The 23,553-nt window shown below is 50.5% G+C and overlaps 1 protein-coding gene across 1 annotated transcript in view; it reads right to left on the bottom strand.

Moving 5' to 3' along the window:
* The window catches only part of LOC149861320 (NACHT, LRR and PYD domains-containing protein 12-like), a 57,306-nt gene extending 34,706 nt beyond the window's left edge, over nt 1–22,600 (bottom strand). Inside the window, exons 1-5 of the mRNA XM_090052928.1 lie at nt 22,498–22,600; nt 20,758–21,012; nt 17,889–18,193; nt 11,258–11,296; nt 8,020–9,754 (exon numbers count right to left, since the gene is read on the bottom strand). Of these exons, the coding sequence (XP_089909054.1) occupies nt 8,020–9,754; nt 11,258–11,296; nt 17,889–18,171 (2,057 nt within the window). The 5' untranslated portion in view covers nt 18,172–18,193; nt 20,758–21,012; nt 22,498–22,600. The remainder of the gene's footprint in view (nt 1–8,019; nt 9,755–11,257; nt 11,297–17,888; nt 18,194–20,757; nt 21,013–22,497) is intronic.
* Nucleotides 22,601–23,553: the final 953 nt, after the last annotated feature.

Below are 23,553 nucleotides of genomic sequence, written 5' to 3'. Positions count from 1 at the left end.
CTGGGTTGCTGACTGACTTGCCAGCTTTACGGCGGGTGGTGAAGGTGATCAGCTCGTGGTCACTGTCACCCAGCTTCCCATCAATCACTAAGTCACTGATTAGGTCATCCCCTGTAGCCAGTACCAGGTCAAGAAGTGCTTTGCCTCTCATTGGCCCATAGACTTCTTGAGTCAGATAGAGGTCATCCACGCACGATAGGAAGCTTTGCGACCAATTGAATTTTGCCGAGTGATCCTCCCACGAAATGTCTGGGTAGTTGAAGTCATCCATGACATCCATGGTCCTGGAGAATGTGGACTCAGCCAGTTCCTGGGTGAAATCCTGGTCAAGCTCTTGACTTTGGGTGGGAGGTCTGTAGGAGAGTCCCACCATTGTGTCCCCTGTGCTGTATTCCCTATGGATTTTAACACAAAGGGTCTCCAGTCATCCACCCTGGACACCAATATCAACTTGCAAGGACATGTAGCTTTCCTTAACATAGAGAGCTACACCCCAGCCCCTTTTATTTACTCGATCTCTCCTGTACAGGGTATAGCCGTCTATACATGCTTCTATTTGCAGAAGAGCATGTGGCCTGAGCCAGTTCCTGCGCGAACTCCTGGTCAAGCTCTTGACTTTGGGTGGGAGGTGTGGCGGGTCAGTAGGGGGCGTTCCTGCATTGAGCCACCCACCTCACTACACCCGACCACCTTCCAGGATCCCAGTGCCTCCCTAGGGGTGCCTCGCATCCGGCTGACCCCCTTTCTGGAGCACACTCGCTAGCCTGGGGGTAATGTGCTGCCACCACCTCGAGAAGGGACTGTCTCGGCCCTGTGTCCTCGGGCAAACATAGGCCTAATAGTCCTGTGGGTACTTGACCCAGTACAGGCACTTGGGGCACCTCCCCAAGTTGGGGGCTAAAAAGCAAAGTCTCCCTTAGTCCGCAGACCTAAGGGGCCTCTCAGACATAATTTAGACCCACCCCTGAGTAAGTCTCCTACACCAGTCTCAAAGGAGAACTGTATTGATTACAGGGGCAGGGTGAAAATAGGGTACAAGATAGAGCAATATCATAGAAATCCCATAGAGCAAAACAGTCTGGCTGAGGTAGCCTTTTGATCACGCATCTGAGTTACTGCCAGCTAGATATTTAACCAGATCTCCAGTAGCTTACTCATAAGCATCATCCCGAGGCTGTTGGAGATTCCCTCTGGAGGCAAGCCGCTCTTCGCTCATGAGTTATGGGGGAGAGAGCCAGTGCCAGATGGTAAAGCTCCTCTCTAAGTCTGAGTCCCCCGCATGGCTCCTGCCCCCTCCTCCTAGGCAGTCTTAACTTATGTAGCCCCTGTGACCTCATTCACCTGGTCCAGTGGAGGCCAACTCCGGTTGGCTGTCGGCCAACCAATTTGAAATACATCACTAGTTGCCGGGCAGACTCTAGCCCACCAGGTAGGAGCCCCTCACCTAGCTAGGTGATGCCAGTCACGTAGGCAGGGGGAGCAGGTTCCCCACTCCCTCAGGAATGTAGCCAGCTCAGGTTACCTAAAGAGATAGGGTAAAGGTGTGTCTCCTCTGCTGGGCCCATCCTCATCACATTGTTGCAGCACAGAGATTTTGGGGAGAAACAAAGGTGGCTTCCTGCCACAGGAGCTCTGCAGTAGACTCCCACTGTTGTGTCCCCTGTGCCATTTTCCCCACGGATTTTAACACAAAGGGTCTCCAGTCGCCTACCCTGGGCACCAATATCAAGTTGTAAGGACGTGGAGCTTTCCTTAACATAGAGAGCAATACCCCTGCCCCTTTTATCTATTCGATCTCTCCTGTACAGGGTATAGTTGTATATATATGCTTCTATTTGCAGAAGAATTACTTTTTTTATTCCTCGGATTGCTGTTTTCCAGGTTTTCAGTAGACGTAGAACATCCTTTGAAGCCTTAATCCTTAACCATGCCTTTTTTTACAATGGAGCATTTTAAAGCTGGGAGTGGGGCCTGGGACAGACAATGTTTCAGAGATTAACTTAAGTATTATGTAGCAGCTTTAAAATTCTCCTTACCTGAAGAGATAGGAAGGGCTGCCCTGCAGAGGGACAGTGGAGAGAGAGTTTGTCCCAGTGGGACACAGTTTTACCCTGAGGGCGAGTGAAGCTGCTTTGGAGGCAGCCCTCTTGGAAGTGGGAGGAGTGATGTAACCCCAGCAGGGGTTTGAATGAGAGCAATGTTACCAAAAGCCCCAGAAAAGTCCTGGCCTGCTATTGGCTGAGAGGCGCGTTTAAAACCAGGGTGCAGTTTTTCCCAGGGGGAGAACAAGGGGGAGAGAGGGGGTGAGAGACAGGCTGGAGGCCAGGAAAAGGACCTCCCCACGGCCGCCCCTCAGAGAGCCCCTGTCAGAGCCCTGCAGAGGCAGCGGGGACAGGCTGCACTGGAGAGAGAAACAGGGCAGTGCATCCTTCCTCTCAGACCCCTGGGAGCCCTGCCGGGGCAGGCGCAAGACAGGACCTGCCTGTCAGGAGACTCCAAGCCTGAGAAACCAAGCTGAAGGGCAGCGTACACAGGGTCATAGATTCATAGACATTAGGGACCTCACAAGATCATCGAGTCCAGGCCCCCTGCCATAGGCAGAAAGTCTGCTCCGGTCAAATGAGCCCCACAAGATAAGCATCCAAACGTCATTTGAATGAGTCCAGAGTAGGGGCTTGCAGCACCTCTGGGGGGAGTCTGCTCCAGACTTTGGACACTTGGACCATAAAGAAGTTTTCCTTATGTCCAGCCTAAATCGGCCTTCCAGACATTTGTGGCTATTAGACCTAGTTATCCCAGGGGCAGCCCTGGTGATCAACTGCTCTCCCAGTTCCTGGTGCACCCCGCTTATGTACTTATAGGCTGCCACCAAGTCCCCCCTGAGCCTTCTCTTCTCCAGGCTCAAGAGTCCCGTGTCCCTCATCCTCTCCTCGTAAGGCTTGCTCTCTTGGCCTTTGATCATGCAGTTGGCTCTCCTCTAGACTCTCTCAAACTTATCCACGTCCCTCCTGAAGTAGGGGGCCCAAAATTGGATGCAGTACTCCAGGTGTGGCCTCACTAAGCCCAAATAGAGCAGGAGGATGATGACCCCGGTTTTGTTTGACATGTTTCGATGGATGCATGCCAGAATTTGCTTTGCTTTCATAGATTTCATAGACATTAAGGCTGGAAGGGACCTCGGAATATCATCGAGTCCAGCCCCCTGCCCAAAGGGCAGGAAGTCAGCTGGGGTCATAGGATGCCAGCAAGATAAGCATCCAATTTACTCTTGAAGGTATTCAATGTAGGTGCCTGAACCACCTCCGCTGGCAGACTGTTCCAGACCTTGGGGGCTCGGACAGTAAAGAAATTCTTCCTTATGTCCAGCCTGAAACGGTCTTGCAGGAGTTTGTGACCGTTCGACCTCGTCATCCCTTGGGGCACTCTGGTGAACAAACGTTCCCCCAGATCCTGGTGGTCACCCCTGATAAACTTATAGGTGGCCATCAGATCACCCCTGAGCCTGCACTTTTCCAGGCTAAAGAGTCCCATGTCTCTCAGCCTGTCATCGTAAGGTCTGTATTCCTGACCTCTCATCATGCATGTGGCTCTTCTCTGTATTCTCTCAAGCTTCTCCACATCCTTTTTGAATCGTTGAGCCCAAAACTGGACGCAGTACTCCAGCTGCGGCCTCACCAAGGCCGAGTACAAGGGGAGAATGACGTCCCGGGATTTGCTCGAGAACCATCTATGGATGCAAGCCAGCATTTTGGTCGCTTTACTAGCCGCAGCATCGCATTGCAGGCTCATGTTTATCTTGTGGTCAATGATGACCCCCAAGTCTCTTTCTTCTGTAGTGCTATCCAACGAAGGACTGCCGAGCCTATTAAGGTGCTGCAGGATTTTTCTCCCAAGGTGGAGAACCTTGCATTTTTCGGTGTTAAACACCATCAGGTTCTCATCTGCCCGTTTGCTGAGCTTATCCAGGTCAGCCTGGATCACCCGCCTATCTTCTGGCATGGATGCTTTGCCCCAAAGTTTGGTGTCATCGGCAAACTTAGCCAATCCACTCCTGACTCCAATGTCCACATCGTTAATGAAGATGTTGAACAGTATGGGTCCCAGGACAGAGCCTTGACAGACCCCACTGGTCACAGGGCACCATGATGAGTGAGTGCCATCAATTACAACCCTCTGGGTCTGACCACAGAGCCAGTTTCCCAGCCAGCGGATCGTGGTGGAGCCAAGGCCACAACTGGCCAGTTTGGCCAAGAGGTGATCATGGGATACCAGATCAAAAGTCAAGATATATGACATCAATCTCTTCTCCCTTGTCCAGGTGATAGGTCACCTGGTCATAGAAGGAAATGAGATTGGTCAAACAAGACCTACCCGCAACAAACCCGTGCTGGTTATCCCTTAGGATGTTAGCCTGGGCCAGTCCCTCAAGGATGGCCTCCTTAATAAACTTTTCTAGGATCTTCCCCAGGATAGAAGTCAGGCTAATGGGCCTGTAATTAGCCAGATCCACTCTCCTCCCTTTCTTGAAGATCGGCACCACATTGGCCTTCTTCCAGTCTTCGGGCACTACACCAGAGTGCCAGGAGTTTTCAAAGATCCGTGCCAGGGGCTGGGCTATGACGCTCGTCAGCTCCTTGAGTACCCTGGGGTGCAGATTGTCAGGGCCGGCTGACTTGAAGGTATCCAGCTTCTCAAGGTGTTCCTTCATCAGGTCAGCATTTATGGAGGGTAGGGGATCCCCCTCACCCAGATTTCCCTGTCCCATAGCAGGCATGGGCATCCCATGGGACTGATGAAAGACTGACGCAAAATACCTATTTAATAGGTTGGCTTTTTCCTGGGCATCAGTTGCCCCATCTGGTTTAGCAGGGGTCCAACGTTGCCCTTGCTTTTCCTCCGGCTCCCCACATATCTGAAAAAGGACTTTTTGTTGTCCTTGATGCCTGAAGCTAGTTGGAGTTCAGTTGCAGCCTTGGCTTTCCTGGTTTGCTCCCTGCAGGACTGGACCAGCGCGGTGTAATCCTCCTTGGAGGTGATTCCCATCCTCCATCCTTTGTAGGCTTTCCTTTTAGGCCACAGGAGGTCAGCTAGGTCCCTGGAGAGCCAGGAGGGCTGCTGTGCCTTCTTGCTGCCTTTCCTCCGTGTTGGAATAGATTTAGCTTGTGTATTGAGGATCGCTTCCTTGAGAAGCAACCACTCTTCTTGAACTCCCATCTCCCTGGGGTCACGGTCCCTGAGGGCCTGACCGACTAGCCTCTTCAGCTTGTCAAAGTTGGCTTTTCTGAAGTCAAGGACTTCTGTGTTGCTGCCTGACTTGCCAGCTTTACAGTGGATGGTGAAGGTGATCAGCTCGTGGTCGCTGTCACCCAGCTTCCCATCGATCACTAGGTCATTGATTAGGTCGTCCCACGTAGCCAGTACCAGGTTGAGCAGCGCTTTGCCTCTCATTGGCCTGTAGACTTCTTGAGTCAGGTAGACGTCATCCACACACGAGAGGAAGCTTTGCGACCACTTGGATTTTGCTGAGTGATCTTCCCACGAGATGTCCGGGTAATTGAAGTCACCCATGACAACCAAGGTCCTGGAGCAAGCGGCTTCAGTCAGTTCCCGGGCGACTCTTGGTCAAGTTCAGGACTTTGAGTGGGAGGTCTGTAGTAGACTCCCACCGTTGTGTCCCCTGTGCCGTATTCCCCACGAATTTTTAGCCAGAGGGTCTCTAGCTGTCCATGCCGGTCGCCAACATCAGCTTGCAGGGACATGTAGCTTTCCTTGACATAGAGAGCTACACCCCCGCCCCTTTTGTCAACACGATCCCTCCTGTACAGGGTATAGCCCTCTATACCTGTGGTCCAGTCATGGGTGGAGTCCCACCAGGTCTCCGTTATCCCAATGACATCATATTTCTTTGCACTGAGCAGGAGGACGAGCTCGTCCTGCTTGTTGCCCAGGCTCCTGGCATTAGTGTACAGGCAGGCAAGTGTGTCCTTGGGGGCTCTTGCCTTGCCCACAGATTGTGCCAGGGCTGGGGCAGGGGTGGGCTCCCTTAAGTGCCTTGGTCTGCTGGCTTTGCAAGGGTTGCTCAGCGGGCCAGCAGTGGCAGTAGTCCCCCCATCCCCCAGCAGGCTTAGTTTAAAGCCCGGTGAAGCAGGTCAGCCAGCCTGGCTGAGAAGAGCCTCCTCCCCAGGGGAGAGAGGTGGAGGCCATCTCTTCCCAGCAGCTCGCTGCCTCTCTCGCCAAAGAGCGGGCTGTGGTCATGGAAGCCAAAGCCTTCCCGATGACACCAGTGCCGCAGTCTTTGGTTCACTGCGTGGATCCTCCTCTCCCTCCTCAGCCCATAGCCCGAGACTGGGAGGATCGACGAAAACACCACCTGAGCTCCCAGACCCCTAAGCCCCGCTCCCAACTCCCTGTAGCGCCTCATGACCTGGCTGGGGGTGCTCCGAGCCATGTCATTGGTGCCCATGTGAATAAGGAGCATGGGGTAGTGGTCTGTGGGCCGGAGGAGCTGTGGGATCCTCTCCGCAATGTCTCGGATGCGGGCCCCCGGGAAGCAGCAGACTTCCCGGGCTAAGGGGTTGGGGCGGCAGATTGCCCCCTCGGTGCCCCGCAGGATGGAGTCTCCCACAACAAACACCTTTCGCTTTGACTTGGGGAGAGCGGGGCCAGTAGCTGCGGTCGAGCCTGGGTTGCCTGCGGGAGCCGGCAACTGAGCAGGCTCTGCCGGGGCTGCAAGAGGTGCGAACCTGTTGCTAAGCTCCGGCGGGGAGGGGCCTTGGTGCGGCGGGCCTTGGGGCCCTTGACCACCTTGGTCCATGCCCCTGACTGGGCAGAGCGGGAGGTCCCAGAGTCCTCCTTAGTCGTGGAGGGAGATGGTGCTCTCCCCTGCGGCTCCCGGGGGAGAAGGGCCTGGCAGTAGGAGTCTGTCTCCTGCTCGCAGTTTCTGATGGCACGCAGTCTCTGGACTGTGGCCTGAAGCTCCTCCAGCTGGCACGCCAGAGACCGCAGTAGGGAGCAGACCCCGCAAGGGGAGGGGGCCATGCTCCCAGGCCCCAGAGCCTGAAAAAGGGACAGGCAGTCCCTGCAGCCAAGAGCCGGGGCACCGTCTGCGTGGAGCCCGGGACCCTGGGCTCCGGCTGGGCGGCCGTCTCTGAGGTGCCCAATGGGGGGGCCACAGAGCCCGAGGGGACCCTTGGGGTGCGGTGCGTGCCCATCCGTGTCATGCTCTGGTAGGCTGGCTACGGCTGGGGCTGGCTATGGCTGGGGGGGTCGCAGGCAGGGTCTCGTGCCCTCCCGCGACGTCCCCTGGACGATCTCCACGCTAACTCGAGCGCCTGTTTGCGCAGCCTGTTTGCACGGCTCTGGTCCGTGGCTCCCTGGGGGGCTGGGCCAAGTAGGGTCCTGGGCGGGGGCTTGACCCGGCCAGGTGGGGGCTTCAGGGGAGCGGGGGCGCAGAGGGCTTCACCCACGTGTCTCTCACCGCTCCGGAGCCTAACTGAGTTGTTTGGGGTTTTTTTGCTGACCACAGCATCGCAGTGGTGGTTCATGTTGCTCTTTAGGTTTATCGAGACCCACAGGTCTCTTTCGGTCACGGTGCTAGTGAGTGTAGTACTGCCGAGCCTATAGGTATGATGCTGGTTTTTCTACCCAAGGTGGAGCACCCTGCAGTTCTCTGCGTTCAGTGCTATCAGGTTTTGGTCCACCCATCTTGCGAGCCTGTGCAGGTCAGCCTGTATCGCCAACCTGTTCTCCAGTGTGACCGCCTTCCCCCATAGTTTAGTGTCATCTTGTAAATAATTAACTTCTGTAAATAGTTTTATAATGGTCTGCAAGGTTGTTTCTATTGTCAGGGGAGGCTGTCTGCTTGGGGACCCTGCAGCAGCTACCCAGGGAGCCGAGCAGGGCTACCGGCTACCAGGTACCCCAGGATCCCACTTTTCAGGAGACAGCATGGGTAGCATCATGCCCAGGGCTACATTAAAAAAAATATGTAAGCGTTTTTGAAGCCCAGGTAATACTTACAGACGTGGCCGCTTTTGTGATTGTGAAACATCTTCATTTAGGCCTTCATAGCTGAATTCACAAGAGCATAGAACAAGTGATTCTAATTGCTGGCAGTTTTTTACACAGAATGCAAGTACCTCTTGATCCATTTGGGTAAAGTTATAAGAACTGAAATTCACAGCTGTTAAATGACTCAGTGCACTTTGCACAAAATTTTCTTCTTGAATTTCATACAAACAGTGAAATTCCTCAAGCTGATAAAGCTCTTCAACCCAAGGTGAACAATCTGACCTCTCCCCTTGAGATTCCAAAGGTCTTTTGGGTTTTGTTTTAATCCATTTCAGTAATTCTGGTTTAATTTTCAATGACATTTTGCAGCTCAGGTTTTTCTCAATGTCCTTCATTCTCTCTTCATTTAAGAGACCAAACAGAAATCTCACAGTTAACATTAAATGATTTCTAGATTTCCCATAGTTGGCTAACAAAGCTGTCAAAGCTTCTAAGTCATTTCCTGAGCCTTTGTCGACTGCCGCTGCGTCTTCTTCCAGAGCATAAAACAAAGCTGCAAAAAACTCTTGAAAAGACAAGTGGATGAAGCTGTAGAGACATTCACAGTCGGTGCTTTTGTGAAAGAGGTTCTCATTCAGAAAGAGGGAGTCAGACGTGTCTAAGCCGTGCTTCTTCAGCTCTTCTGCTTCGAACAGGATTTTCTGCCTGCACACCCCATCTGCAGCCAAGGAGCAAAGGCCTTTCAAGTTAGTTTGTAGGAGTTGCTTTGACTTGCTTCTTGGATCCTTCAGTAAATTGTACAGGTAGAGCAGGTACACTCCTGTGACTGTGGTCGATGTCTGTGCAAGTTCTTCACCTTCATCCATCTGCTGCTTTATGACAGTGCAGACGATCCAACAGACAATGGGGACAAAGCACATGGTGAAGAGCATTTCATTTGCTTTTACAAAATTCAAGGCTTTTCTTGCTTTCCTTTTATCGCCAAAATATTTGTCAAAGTATTCTCTCCTCTCAGTTTCTGCAAACCCCAGGATTTCAGCGTAGCGCTCATTGTGCAAGCACCGCCTGAGCTCCTCCACAGCAGCTGGTCTTGTAGTAATGAGTAAGGAGCATTTCTTAAGGACTTTTTTCCGGACTAAACTGCTCAGCACGATTTCCATTGGTTTCTTCTCCTGGGGATCAGAGCACAGATTCTCTTCCGGCTGATCCAAGGAGAATCTCAGTTCATCAAAACCATCGATTATGAACAGGAGTCTCTCTGCGTTCCCCAACATTGCTTCAACCGGTGCGTGTTGATCAGGACAATTCCTAAGGATCAACTTTGCAACACTTCCCTGCTCAGTGTCAAAGTTAATTTCTCTGCAGTTTATGTAGAAAACATAATCAAACTTCTCGTTGTACAGCTTTCCAGCCGCCCAGTCAACCATGATCTTTTTTGCTGTCAGTGTTTTCCCAATCCCTGCAGCTCCCAGCAACACAGCAACTCGCTGAGTTTTCCCCTCCTCATCAGCTGCAAATAAGTCACCAATGGTGATGGATCGCTTTTGCTCAGACATGATTTCTGCATGTCTCCATCCCGAGGCCATTAGTTCATGTTGTCTTTCCTTTCTGGCACGTGTTTCCTTCACAATAATCAGCCTGGTGTATCTGCTGTCCAGATTTATATTCTCACCAAGCAGAGCGTTCCTGTCTTTTATTACTCCATACTTGTCCTGTACGTGTGCAGTGTACTCCTCCCTGTAACCTGGGTTAGAGACATGAAGCATTAGATATCCTGTGGTAGAAGTTCAGGGTAAGAAAACAGTCTTTATTAATGCTGCAATAAAGCTACTTCAACAAGAATAAATGGTGTCTTTAGCTAATTGTAAGGCACATTTCCTCATACAGTAGCCCCTAACCAACTAATTGGAGGTCCCCTACTGCTTCTTTATATGCCACTGGAATTAGGATTCAGGCAAAAATGCGTAGTTGTAAGTCTCTGGGATTGGGAACATCCAGACGAGCGCGCGAGGGGGTTGCCCAGGGACAGCTAGCAGCAGCACGTATTTCTGCCGGTTCTGGTTGCCCCCAGGGGAATGCCCCTGCACATGTGCTCTGGAGGGAGGCAAATTGCTGCAGGTGGGGTAGGGGTCCTGGGGGCCTCCTGGGGCTACAGCGGTGGTGATCTGGGCACGCAGGGCCTGCCTGGCAGCTGGAGCATGCTTTTTTTATACTGGGATTTCCTGGTATCTGTATTTGGCTCCAAGCTTCAAATACGGAGCACAGATCACCAAAAAATGTGTACAGGGTGTGTTTTGCAGTGCCTCAAAATGTACATGTGCAGTTGTGTGGACACGGGCTCTGTGTGTATATTCAACAGTCACTTTACTAACTGGTGAAATGAAGCACCCTCTACAGTGAAAGCCACTAATGCAGGGCACAGCAGCAATACATACCACTTCAGATCAGGGGCCAGCAACCGTTAAAAGCCACAGGCCACAACAGCCTGGCCTCAATCTGGACCACTTCAGTGGTACATCTGCAGTGTGGGCAGGGGGGAGAGGCAGGGAGTTGCCTATGTCTGCACTAGAGCACGGTGCTGCTGTCACTCCTCCCCATCCCTCAGCCCCCTGGTTGCCGTGTGGGCACAGCTTCCAAGCGAGTCAGGGACCGAGCCAGGGCTGGGCAGCTGGAAGCTGTGTCTGCATAGCTGCCACTTCTCACCACCCACCGGCTGCAGTGCAAGCACAGCTGGAAGTTGCCCAGCCCCAGTTCAGCTCCTCACCGGCTGGAGGCTGAGCCTGTGCTGCAGCCGGGAGGATGGGGATGAGGAGCAGTGGGGCTGATGTAGGTGCAGCTCCCAGCTGCCCAGCTCTAGCACAATGCCTCGCTGCTGTGCCCCAGCATAGGCATGGGCAAAGCCCTCCAGCTCCATGGGGCACATCCAGTGGCTCTACGGGCCATATCTAGCTCATGGAACATATATATGTTGCTGACCCCTATTTAGGCTACAAAGCAAGAAGGAACATAACAGGAAATTGTGTTATTTGGGGGAATCTACTGAAAATGGCAGAGCCCTGATTCATGTTTTCACATGACTCAAGTGATCCTGGAATGGCTCCGGCTGGACGTAGAAAACCCGTTCTGGGTTCAGGAAGGACTATGGTCTCAGGTGTGCTATTCACTACTCCTAGTAGCTAGTCAAACCCTTGGCGGCTCTAGAGGAACTGCCAGTCAGTGATAACAGTCCTGTTGCAATGTCACATACCTTGTGCTCTTCTTCCATGGGTTTGGTCAGGGCCCAAAGCTGGAAAAAAAATTGCATGGGAGTATTAGAGTTACAGAACCGAAGAGAACAAGTTGCCCATGGGGGAAAGTGAGAGAAGTGTTTAATTCAGGGTTCTTCTCTGTAAGAGAAAACCTACAACTCAGAGGCAGGGGTTTCTTTGGAGGCAGGAGAACAAGGCAATGTGCGGTCAGGGACTGCGCCAGCAATGCCTGTGGTTTTACCATGATGGGCCCTGCCACCGAAAACAGCTCTGTTCCTACAGCTGGGGCCAGATTCCCACAGGAGCTCAGCACAGGAAGGGCTGTTGAAATCCACACCTTATTCAGACACTTTGATCAGAGCCTGACAACATTAACTTTTGAAAAGGTGAAATTAAGAACAAAAAATTTAAAGACAAAGAATTTAGTTAGAAAAGCTCAAAAAGAGTTTTACAGTTTTGTTGTTCTTGTTGAGTCGAGTTTGCCAGATTCTTGTTGCATTTCCCAGGGCCCAGAAATAGGTTTCTATGTGCAGCCAGCACCCCACAAGAAACTTAGTTTGCTCCATAGTTCAGGGAGTAGCAAACTGCTGGTTCTTGCATGTATTTTTTGTTCCTGTTATTACTTTACTTTACTGCTCCTATTATTACTTTACTTTAAGCAACTGACAGAAGCTTCCAAATTTCAACAAAGTGATCACAAACGATGAGACTTGATTCACCAAGAACAAGTCATGACTGATCAACCCTATTTCCTTCTACGATAAATGACCGGGTTTGTGGATAGGGGAGAGCAGTGGTGTGACAGACCTTAATTTTAACAAGGCTTTTGACATTGTCTCCCACAACATTGTCCTTAACAAGCTAAGGAGATACACACTAGTGCAAGGCATGGAGAGTGGACGTGTAACTGGTCCTATCATTGTGCTCAACAAACAATCATCAGTGGCTCCATGTTCAGCTGGGAGGAGGTATTGAGTGAGATGCCCCAAGGGTTTGTCTGGGGTCAGTGGTATTTAGCATCTTCATTAACACTTTGAAGGATGGACCTGACAGAATGCTTAGTCCAGGGGTTGCCAACCTTTTTGGGTCATTGTACCCCTGGCGGCCGGTCAAGAAGGCAGAAGTCCCCCGGAGGCCAGACGAGTTGGGGAGGGGGGTCACCCAGTGGTTGATTGGCAGTGGAAGTGTCAGCGGTGGTGGCAGTGCCTGCTGCCGGGTACCTTCTGAGGCCACCAGAGGTACCCCCAGGGGTACACATACCCCCAGTTGAAAACCCCTGGCTTGGTGCATCTACACATGACTCCAAGTTTCATGGAGATGAAGACGCTCTGTAGTGATTTTATCAAAATGACTTGAACAACTAGTCTGCAATTAATCAGATGAAATTCAACAAGGACAACTTAAAAGTTCTGCACTGACGATGGAAAAACTGCATGCACTGATACAGCCTGAGGGAGAACCGCTGTACCCCAGAGGAGGCCCTGGAGGTTACAGTGGGCCAGAAGGTAAATAGGAGCCAGCAGTGTGCATTTGTTGTGGGGAAGGGGATGGTGGAAGGAGGAAGAGGGGGTGGGGAAAAACCCCAAACAGCAAAACCAGCATCCTCAATTATGTTAGGAGTGTAACATGCCAGTGAAGAGAAGTGGTCCTTCCACTCTCTTCGGCACTGGTGAGGCCTCACCTGAAGTGCTGTGTCCGGTTTTGGGCCCCACACCTCATGAATCCTAGAGTCACAGCAAATTATGGTTGGAAGGGACCCCAGGAGGTCATCTAGTCCGACTCCCTGCTCTACCCAGGACCAGCCCCAAACACATCATCCCAGCCAAAGCTTTGTCCACCTGGGCCTTAAAAACCTCCCAGGATGGAGAAGCCACAACCTCTCTGGGAAGCCCGATCCAGGGCTTTGCTACCCGCCTCACGAGAAAGTTTTTCCTTCTATCCATCTTAAACTCCCCTTGCTGCGGTTTGAGCCCATTGCTCCTTGTTCTGCCATCCGCCCCCACTGGGAACAGCCCAGCTCCGTCCTCTTTGGAGAAATAAACCTCTCACTCCCTGTGGCAGGAAGCCACTTTTGTTTCCCCCCCAAATCTCTGTGCTGCAACAATTTGATTAGGATGGACCCAGCAGAGGAGACACACCTTTACCCTGTCTCTTTAGGGAACCTGAGCTGGCTGCATGCCTGAGAGAGGGGGGAAACCTGCTCCCTCTGCCTACGTGACTGGCATCACCTACCTGGGTGAGGGGCTCCTACCTGGTGGGCTAGAGTCTGCCCGGCAACTAGTGATGTATTTCGAACTGCTTGGCTGACAGCCAACCAACACTGGCCTCCATTGGACCAGGTGAACGAGGTCACAGGGGCTATATAAGTTAAGACTGCCCAGGAGGAGGGGGCAGCAGCCATGCGGGGGACTCAGACTTAGAGAGGAGCTTTACCATCTGACACTGGCTCTCTCCCCCGTAGCTCATGAGCAAGGAACGGCCTGCCTCCAGAGGGAATCTGCAACAGCCTCGGGATGAAGTGTGTGAGTAAGCTACTCGAGATCTGATAGATATCTAGCTGGCAGTAACTCAGATGTGTGATCAAAAGGCTACCTCAGCCAGACTGTTTTGCTCTATGGGATTTCTATGATATTGCTCTGTCTTGTACCCTATTTTCACCCTACCCCTGTAATCAATACAGTTCTCCTTTGTGACCGGTGTAGGAGACTTATTGAGAGGTGGGTCAAATTATGCCTAAGAGACCCCTTAGGTCTGCAGACTAAGGGAGACTTTCCTTTTTGGCCCCTGACTGGGGAAAGTGCCCCAAATGCCTGTACTGGTCCGACTACCCATAGGACTATTAAGCCTGTGTTTCCCTGAGGACACAGGGCTGAGAGAGTCCCTTCTCCGGGTGGTGGCAGCACACGTTACCCCCAGAGTAGCGAGTGTGCTCTAGGAAGGGGGTCAGCCGGATACAAGGCACCTTCAGGGAGGCACTGGGAGCCTGGAAGGTGGTTGGGCACAGGGAGGTGGGTGACTCAACACAGGAGCGCCCCCTACTGGCCCGCCACACTCTCCTTGCCTTCTACCCGACTCCCCCACTCCCTTCCCCGGGGGGTTTCTCTTCTTTTTTCTCTGCCAAGTATCTGACAACCTGGTTGCTTAGGCAACCTCATGGTCACCTGGGGAGCGGGGCTGCCTAATTTCCAGTGTGTGGGTTTCTTTGTTAAACTTTCTGCCGCTGAGCTGAAGGGTGGTCCGAAGGCAGCGCTCACTCCTCAAGGGGAGGGCTGACACATTTCAGATGGACTGGTCAGCCTCAGGGGTGCTCAGAAAATACCTGACTTCGGTTGGGTCCAGGTGATGAGGTCAGAAAGGTTATTTAAAGGGTGCCTCCTTCTTGCAGGGAGGACACATCTTTTTGGAAACAAGCACACACGGACGCGTGGGCCTCCAGACATCTCTGCCTGTATACGCGAGTAGCTTCCCTGAAATTTAGCCAGAAACTTAGGTTTAAGTGCTCGAGTAGCACATCAAAAGGCTAACCAGCCTGTGCTGTTTTGCTCAAGGTGGTTTTCTTTTTATATTCTGCTGTTTTGTATTCCTTCCTCATCTTATCCGCCTTTGCTCATTAAATCTATCTGTTCTAGCTTGAGGGGTTGGGGAGGGGGTTAAAGATGACCCTGCTTTTGGCAAGGGGCTGGACTAAATGGCCTCATGAAGTTTTTTCTAGCCCTAGTTTCCAATGATTCTTGTGTAATGGAAAAGAAGGTCAGAAACTGCTATCGTATAGTAACGGGATCATTCATGGCTTTCTGTTCTTTCATAATGGCTCTGCACTCGTCTCTTTTCTAAGGTGAAACACACCTTTTCTGTCTCTCTTCACAGGAGATTTCTTAGACCTCCTCCACTGTTGTCCCTCTCCCCTGAAGACATCTCAGATTATGCAGTCCCCACCTGGACATGGAGAGACCCACACTACCCATGGGAAAAAGTCATGTGGATTTATGTAACAGTTTACAATATTCTCTCCGTCAGTCTGTATTCTGGTCCTTATCAGACATCTTTGATTGTTCTCATCAAAGCACCTCTGTCTTTGCTGAGCTGGTTGCTCAGGCTGCTTGCAGATGAGGGGAAAAAAGACAACCCGAAAAGCACTTTACTTTCAATTTGGCACACTCCCACGCTGAGCCCGGTGTTACCTGTCAGCTCCATGTTCTTGGGGAACCCTGACACAGGACACAGACTGTCTGACTCACAAAGAATCGCCCCACCCCCTGCAAACAGAAACTGATTAAGATGCAGTGAGAGACACACCTAAAACCCTCCAGATAAGGGTGACAAAAGTGAAACAACTGCCCTAGGTCTCATTTGCATCTGAGATGGGACCAGATGACCATTCATTTACATGAGAGATGGAGAACAGAAAGCCTGAAGCAGAGAGTGCAGTGAATTCTGGGATCAGCAAAGCAGGGGAGCACTGCATGATGGGGAAGCTGTGCTCCAAATGCTAATCAGCCCCCACACCCAGCTCAGCATTTATCAGACCAGTTCTAATCTGGATTTACAAAGGACTTTTCCTTCCTCCCCTCCCCCCCACACACACCTCTAAGCAGAAGTAAGTTTATTGGGCATCTCAGGCCCTACATTCCCCGGTCCCGCTAGGGGAGGCCGATGTAAACTTCATTGGCTACACCTCGGTTGCCGGGTTAGGGAATGCGGAGGCAAGACACCGAGTCAGAGGGGGTATGGGCAACATTTGAACAATGGTACAGGGTTCATCACCGCGTCCAGCCCGTTGGAGCCCTGGCCACAAGTGTTGTCATACTTTTCCCGGGACGACTGGTGGAAGTCCTCTCCGCAACAGGTTATGAACACTCCAGTAATTGCCCTAAGTCTGTTAAAAGACTATAGCAAGATCTGGAAAAGTCATGCTAAGCTGAGGCTTGTTCACAGCAAGTAAAAATCCAAAAACCCCTGATGCTGCACCGCTGTCTATTGTTTCTGAAAACACCAGGTGATATCCAGGAGTGTGTGTGCTGATCAGTATATCAAGGATATATCATAGGAATGTCAAGCATGGCCCTAAAGTTTCCCCAAATACTTAGTGAAACCAGGGTATACTGTGACTGTTTGTGTTTGTTTTTCCTTTGCATGTCTGTCACTTCTAGTGTCAATATATATTTCATCTACTTAGCAATAAATAACTTTTATAGTCAAACTGGTGGTAACTGGGTATATTTTGCCTTCTTTACTTCTCTTTCCCACTTGCTCTGTAGCAAGGCCCCTCTTACCTAAGCTAAAGATCCCTGTGAAGCCCAGAAATACTGTGGGGTCTGCTCATCAAGAGACTAAAAGATTGGGACGTGCTGAGTTCGAAACATAGAAGGGGATCAGCTTGGACAGGCTGATTGACCCAGTTTGACTCAGACGTGCCCTAATGAACTGAATGCTGGCCCATGAGGGTGTCATCTGGACACCCAGCCAGATTCAGAGGTCTTCTGTTTAACTGTGTGCTTGTGTCTGACTGTAGTTTATTGTTGCTCTGATGAACTGATTCTTGGCATATGAGGGTGTCAGCCTGATCAACCCGGCCAGGTCAGGCGTGTCACGTTAATCTGTGTGTGTGTTTGTGTGTATGACTGATTTGGGGACTGGAGGAACCCAGCCCCACTGAACTGAGTCCTGCAAGATAACTCCATTGGGGGTGAGGGCTTGCAGGGGGAGAGATACAGCTCCATATAGAAACACAAGTAACACAAGCAGCACATTCATAGAATTACCAAGACCCTAGCCCTAATAAATGAGCACACCCCAAAGTAGTGGGCAAATCTGGTAACACCGGCACACGCCCAGAAGAGGCCAGGCATTACCTTGACCCAGCTCTGCAGTGTCTGTAGAAATCAGGCTCTTAAGTGGGACTTCTGTGGCCATTTTTCTAATAGCTGCTGCTTTTGGTAAAGTGCTTTTTTCACATCTGAAGGTAGCCTCAATTTTTATATTTGATTGAGAACTTGGAAAGCAGGGGGCAAACCATGCAATCTGTGGACCAGATGGAGCCCTAATGATGGGTTGATATGACCGTACACTGTTACAACAATATCAGATCGTGCAGAATCTGAATTTTTATTATACATGACTCTAGATGAGTTATTCTGCTCTTAATTCCCCAGTTCACAAGAGTTATTGCCCACCAGTGCAGGAGCAGTTTATCAAGACTTAGAGGATTCTGCTTTCTACTAGCTCAGAGCAGCCTCACAACGTGGATAACTTGCACCAGCTCATTTCGAATCCCAAGGAGCATTCAAGCAACGTGGCTGAAATCCAGTTTCTCCTCCTCTGTGACACTCCCTGCATACTGCTTTTTCGGCTCTATGCCCACTGCTCACTCCACGCTGCAGACATCCCCACGTAGGGAGCTACAGGCTGCCTTTACTCTCCTGCGGCTAGCAGAGGAGCCAGAGAGGACTGACACATGTCAGAGACTGTCCCACTGGGCATCTCTGCTGTGGGGATCTTGAACTTCCTGCTAGGATCTAGTTTGATTGTCTTGTCACCAGCCTTTTGTCTCCTTCTGGGTTTGTGGTTGCTGCTTGAGGACACAGCTCTAGGCAAGACTCACAGGCCTTACAGTAACTCCAGGTTTCTTACCTTCCTCTCTTTCCGCTCGCAGTCGGGCAGCGGCATCCCTGAGACTGACCCGAGTGAAAACTTCAATGGTTACATCTACTGCAGCAGCTGCCCCATAGAAATCCACAAGGCAGTTCTTGGTGTCTATCCTGTCGGCAGTCTCCAGCCGCCCTCGGGGGATTTTGCCTTTTCCCCTAAAGTCAGAATGTGATAGTTCATCCTTAAACCTTTTGAAGTCTTCTTCCAAAAGGTTTTCAAGGGCTTGTAGAAGAAGGTTACTGATTCTGCTGCTCTGGTCTTCCATCCCTTTATATCAGGAAATGAATCTAAAAGAAAAAGTAAAATTAAACAAGGTCTGGTGAACAGCTCCTCACCCCAAACCTGATTTGTGGAGCATCGGCCAACTTCTTTGCAGATTCTTTGCCAGGCTCTGAGGGACTTTCTCCCGAGTCCCACCCTCTGTAGGCTAAGCAAGGAGTGCCTATAAATGAGAACTTTTATCCTTACCTTCACAACACTTAATGGGAGTGCTCAAAATTAGTCAGTACTGGGGCTCCTACTCCCTATTTGATCTTTGAAGTCATTGGATCCTAGCTGCCCCCGCACGCTTGAGCATAGTGCACATAGGCACATTGCTGCCACGTGCCAAAAGGACAGAAGAACTTCACCCGAGAAATTTCTGACTTTCTGCCTTGTGTTCCCAGAGAGACACAGTTCTCCTCAAGGCAGGTTAGTACAAGAACAAGCCTTTAAATACAGTCAAAGCTTGTGGCAGGCTGCTAGAACATCTTGAGAAGAGACAAATGGGAGCACAGGGATTTTAAATAGTCAAAATTGGAATACCGCCCTCACATTCATGCTTGTCCATCTAAACCCACATATTTCAATAGGAATCCATAGCATTAACGCATTCTGACTTGTTTTGGCCTTTCTGAGTTCTGTGCAGCAGAAGAATTGCACTATTATTTTTCTGCAGTCAAAAAACCCAAGAAGGCTAAGAGCTGCTCTTTTCCAAGCAGTGCCTTGAGTGCATTAATGGATGCCTGACATCTAAAAAAGTTCAGAATCATTTTTAGTCAATGGTATTGGTATGGCAGTCTGCTACAGAACATGGGATGAAATCATAGTTGGGTCTATTCCCCTATTCTTGCTTGTATTTATGAAAGATTTTTTTGTGGTGTCTTGCCCCTCCCATACTTTTCTTCATTCTTTATTAAAACTCTGTCTGACATTGAGATGCGATGTTTGTTCTTTTTATTTTTAATAAATATATAAAATATATCCATGTCTATATGCATGTGTATATAGACATAGATACTTGTGTATGTATATATATGTGTTTGTGTGTATATTCACTCACACACCCTATATATATATTTGTGCATTGGTATTTATCTATACAAATTCTAAGAAAAATCTTCAAACCTGACCTTGCCTTGACAGGCCCTCCCCATAGGAGATCAGAGGTAGTCTGCCCCATAAAATAGGTAGTGAAGACTGACTCCCAGGGATGCCCTCTCCGTGTGGACCAGCACCATGCCACACCACCTATCCACCCAGAGGCCATGCCGGCAACCCCACTCTGGACAACACCTGCTGGACAACGACCCTTTACCAGCCTGGATATGTAGCTATCACACCGCACCCTCTCTTCAACCAAGGACTTGGACTCAGCTTCTCTTCCCCACCTCGACTCCAACTCTTCCACTGAGTCTCTTTCTCCTGCTGCCATTGTGTGTGTGTTGTGTGAACCAATAACTTCATGGGGCTGTGTAGTGTGTTCGCTATTTAATAAACTTGTTATTTTGAAAGCCTGAGTTGGGTTTTTGTCTGTTTCCTGCCACCATTTATATGAGCCCCACCCCCCCAGTCTCTAAGCTGTCTCCAGCCCCAAGCTCCCAGGTTTCTTCCTCTGTCTCTCTTTCCTGGCTGTTTTCTCCTTGCCACCACTTATCTGCCCCCTCCCCCCCACCAATATCTCAGCTGTCTGCCTCAGTTTCCAGCTCCAGTCGCCCTTAAGTAACCCCAAGCCTCAGGTCCTCAGCCAGCTTCTCTCTAGTCCACTGCTTCTAATCCTGGTTCTGGCAACTTTCACTCCCTACACTTTAACTCTCTCTCTCTCTCTCACCTTAACCTTCCCACAAGTATCCCAGGTACCCCAAGCACACACATACACACTGTACCATCCAGGTTAGGAACTTACCTGTGTGTATGTGTAGGTGGGTTGTATGTGTGTGAACTGGTGAGTGTGTGTGTGTGTGTATATATATATAAATAAATCATTGTGTGCATGATATATGAATTAGTGTTCTGAGTGTGTGGGCATTGACAATTTATTTTTGTCTAACTTTTAGTGTGTAATGTGTATGTGCTTGAATTGGTGCTAGGTATGCAAGTGCCTAGGCTGGTTTGGATGTGTACGTGCCTGAGCTGGTAGTGTGTGTGGGTATGCACCTAATCGATTTGTGTGTTTGTATATGTGCAATTGTGTCACACCCTCCTCTCTAACAGCGCAATATTGAGAACTTGAGAGTTGGCCTGACCCCACAGGGCAACACACAGACACCTCTTCTTTGCCAGGGTTGTTGTGGGGCCTTCACAGCAGTTTCAGCCAGACAAAACCCCAACACCTTCCACGTGTGGAAGTAATTGGCTTACTTGACTAGAAAAACAGACAAAGACCAGACGTGCTGATACTGCTTAATTCAAATGTTCTGAGATAAGGAATCCGCATTCCTGCATTCCTTGCGTAATCTTGATATCTTGCCCTATGCATAGACAGTTTGTTTAAGTAAACTTTCTAAGTTTCTGTGTAATTTACTATTGTTTTGTTTCTCCAAGGTGTATTTTTTATCTCTTTCTGTGTCTTAAGTATAAATACGCTTGTAACCTTAGAGAGTCTGAGAAATCCTTTGAAACAGACAAGTGGGTGATTCCCCCTGCTGTATGGAATTCTCCCTGTCATCACAGTACAGCCTTAAATAAAGAAAAGCTGGCTCTGTCAGTTCTGATTCAACCACAACGTAAAGTTTGATTTCTTCCACACAGGCTTCGCTTTTCCAGCTTGGCTTGAGCGACTGGCCTGTACAGTTGAATACTCCACCATATCTCCAAAAGCAACCAGCAGGGCAGCACCTCCTCGAACCTGTGAGGGAAAGAACCCAGAGAGAAGGAAGATGCTGTCATGGGAGCTGTTCAGAAATGCTGACCTGTGCTCCTGAGGCCAAACACAGCCTAGGGGAGCCTGTCCCAGCACCCTGGCAGGTGAGATTATTTGAACAGCTTCATTCACATGGTCATGACAGACACCAACTCAGGAAAATAATGCAAGGGCAGTAACATGACTTTCCTGTTTCTCTATGTACTCCCGTTCCTCCATCCGCCCTGGTACACAGACTACAAAATGGCCTTCTCTCACACATGTTCCCAGTGGCCTCCTTTGCCAAAAGTGGCTAGATATCCCCACCCCGTGGCATTGTAAAGACTTTTAAAGGCCTGGAGACAGAAATTCGTAACTCTGCTGGACAGGACAGGGGAAAGTGCATGTTAGTGTTACCAAACACTAATTGTAAGGCTGTTAGTCAGCGGCCATGTCTACACAAGCAGCCGACGGTGCTGTCGTCGCTGCGCAGTCCCACTGCCACACACGCTCATTCTTAGTTGCTACTGTGCAGTGGTGTCAGCATCACGGTTTGATACCAGTGATGCTGTTGCCATATCGATGAGCTACAGTGCGGTACCTTGTCGTTACGGTCACACAGCATCTCATGTAGATGTGCCCAGTGTAAAGGGAAACTAGCACTTGTGACTGATCACACACCCAGAGTTTGTGCCCTCTCCAAGACGAGGGATGTGCCTAGGACCTGTACGGCTGCTCCAGCCCTCCCCTGCTTGCTGGCTCTCCAGCCCACGGCTAGGCCAGTGAGGACAGGGTGGAGGGACTGCGACTGTTCCCTCTGTTAGAAATGGAGTATTGTTAGAAATGCACAGCTTGCATCTTGCACCCGATAAGAAAGAAACACTGTCAAGGACTTTTTTCCTTGCCCAGCCTTGCCACAGCTTTTCTTATGCTAAATCGCAGACTCTCCCCCAGCTTCTCCCTAGCCTTTCTCATGCACATTACAGAAGCTGGAATTCAACTGACTGTGTCCTTGAAAGGGTGGGGGTTTAAACTCTTGGTGACCTATAGCACTCTCTGAGCATGCTTAATTAGCTGATGCATATTTACCTCTCCGCCCTGCATACTTAAGTAGTTAATTATAATATACATGAGATGTATGTAGTGATGTAACCACATGTATGCTTGTATGAAACAGAAGTGAGCTGTAAGAGTTCCTGTTTCTGCACACGTGCCCAGGAGGAAAAAGATAAATACAGCCTGCAAAATTCCTTGGTGGGTTCAGAGTAATCTGAGTTTTTGACTCTGCTCTGACCCTATTTGCAAATACACCTTTTGTGCCATCTAATGAGTGTGTGTCTGTGATTTTAGTGGCCTCCAGAGAAACAAACCGCTTTTAAGCATCACCTCCAGCCCCCAAATCCCTTCTCCGCTCCTTATCAGAGCCCAAGCCCCGTCCACCCTGCACTCCCCTGTGCAGTTCCTTCCTTAACAAAGAAAACTGAGACTTACTTTTCTGCAGGCCCCGAATCTCAGGCTGTTTGATACAGGAACAAGCACCACCCAAGTGGGAAAACGAAAGTAACTACAACAGAGCGGGGAGGGCTGGTCTCAAGCTCCATCCCATAATAATAAGGACAAACACTTTAACCCTATAATTGCCCCATTCCTGTGGAGAGGGGACTCTCTCCCCTTCTGTGGCCAGGTCTATCGTGACCTCCCCCCCGGTCTAGGAGCGCAGTCCTCAGGCAGGGACTTTAGCCCAGGTCAAGGTTGATGCTTTTCCCACTGGTGGGTTGGCCTCAAACAACACCTCATAGGCACTGTGTAGGCAGGCATGGGGCTCCCACTCCCCCACCCCTGCCATGGACTCAGGGGGTTCAAGTCCCCCCGACAAGGGCTAAGGGAGCAGGTGGGGGAGCAAGAGTCACAACTGCCCCCGGAAGGAACTGGGGCTGGGGGCTGCCTTCCCCTTGCATGGTGCCTCCCACTCTTCTTCCAGGGGCAAGAAATCCCAGTGTCAGGGTGATTTCAAAACCCCAGAGTGATCCAGGTCCCCAGCCCAGACAGGGGCTGTTCCCCTCCAGGCAGGTGGGAAGAGCAGTGACAGCCCTGCCCCAGGGGTCATGAGGGCATGAGGGGAAATGGCTCCGCAGGTGGGTCAGGAGCTCCCTGTGCCAAGGACACTGAGAAACCCATGTCCTTCTCCCACCACCCCTGCACGACCCCAGGGCACCAGGGAAGCTGCTCCCCCTACTGCTGCAGCTGTTGCTTGGGGCAGAGCCATGAGTGCCCCCATCCCAGGCCAGGGGGTCGAGGCACCAGCTGGGGCTTCTACACCCACACCAGCTCCCACTTCTTTATTCCCTGTGGATGAGACGCTGTGACCTGCTCACAAAGGATCCTGTGACCCGGCACCAAGGCCTTGTCCAAGGGTCTCTGGGTGGATCCTACACGCTGGTGTCATGTCTTTGTCCCACCCTGCATGCAGGACCAACCACGCACCTCTTTAGCAGCTCCTTAGCAGCCCTGATCAGCCAGTGTTTCACCAGGCCTGGCCCTGTTCAT

Source organism: Crocodylus siamensis, chromosome 6 (genome assembly GCF_052110815.1).
Source record: "Crocodylus siamensis isolate JL-2025a chromosome 6, ASM5211081v1, whole genome shotgun sequence".
NCBI classification, from domain to species: domain Eukaryota; kingdom Metazoa; phylum Chordata; order Crocodylia; family Crocodylidae; genus Crocodylus; species Crocodylus siamensis.
The sequence above is the reverse complement of the archived record's forward strand: the minus strand, read 5'-3'. Positions and strand labels throughout refer to the sequence as shown.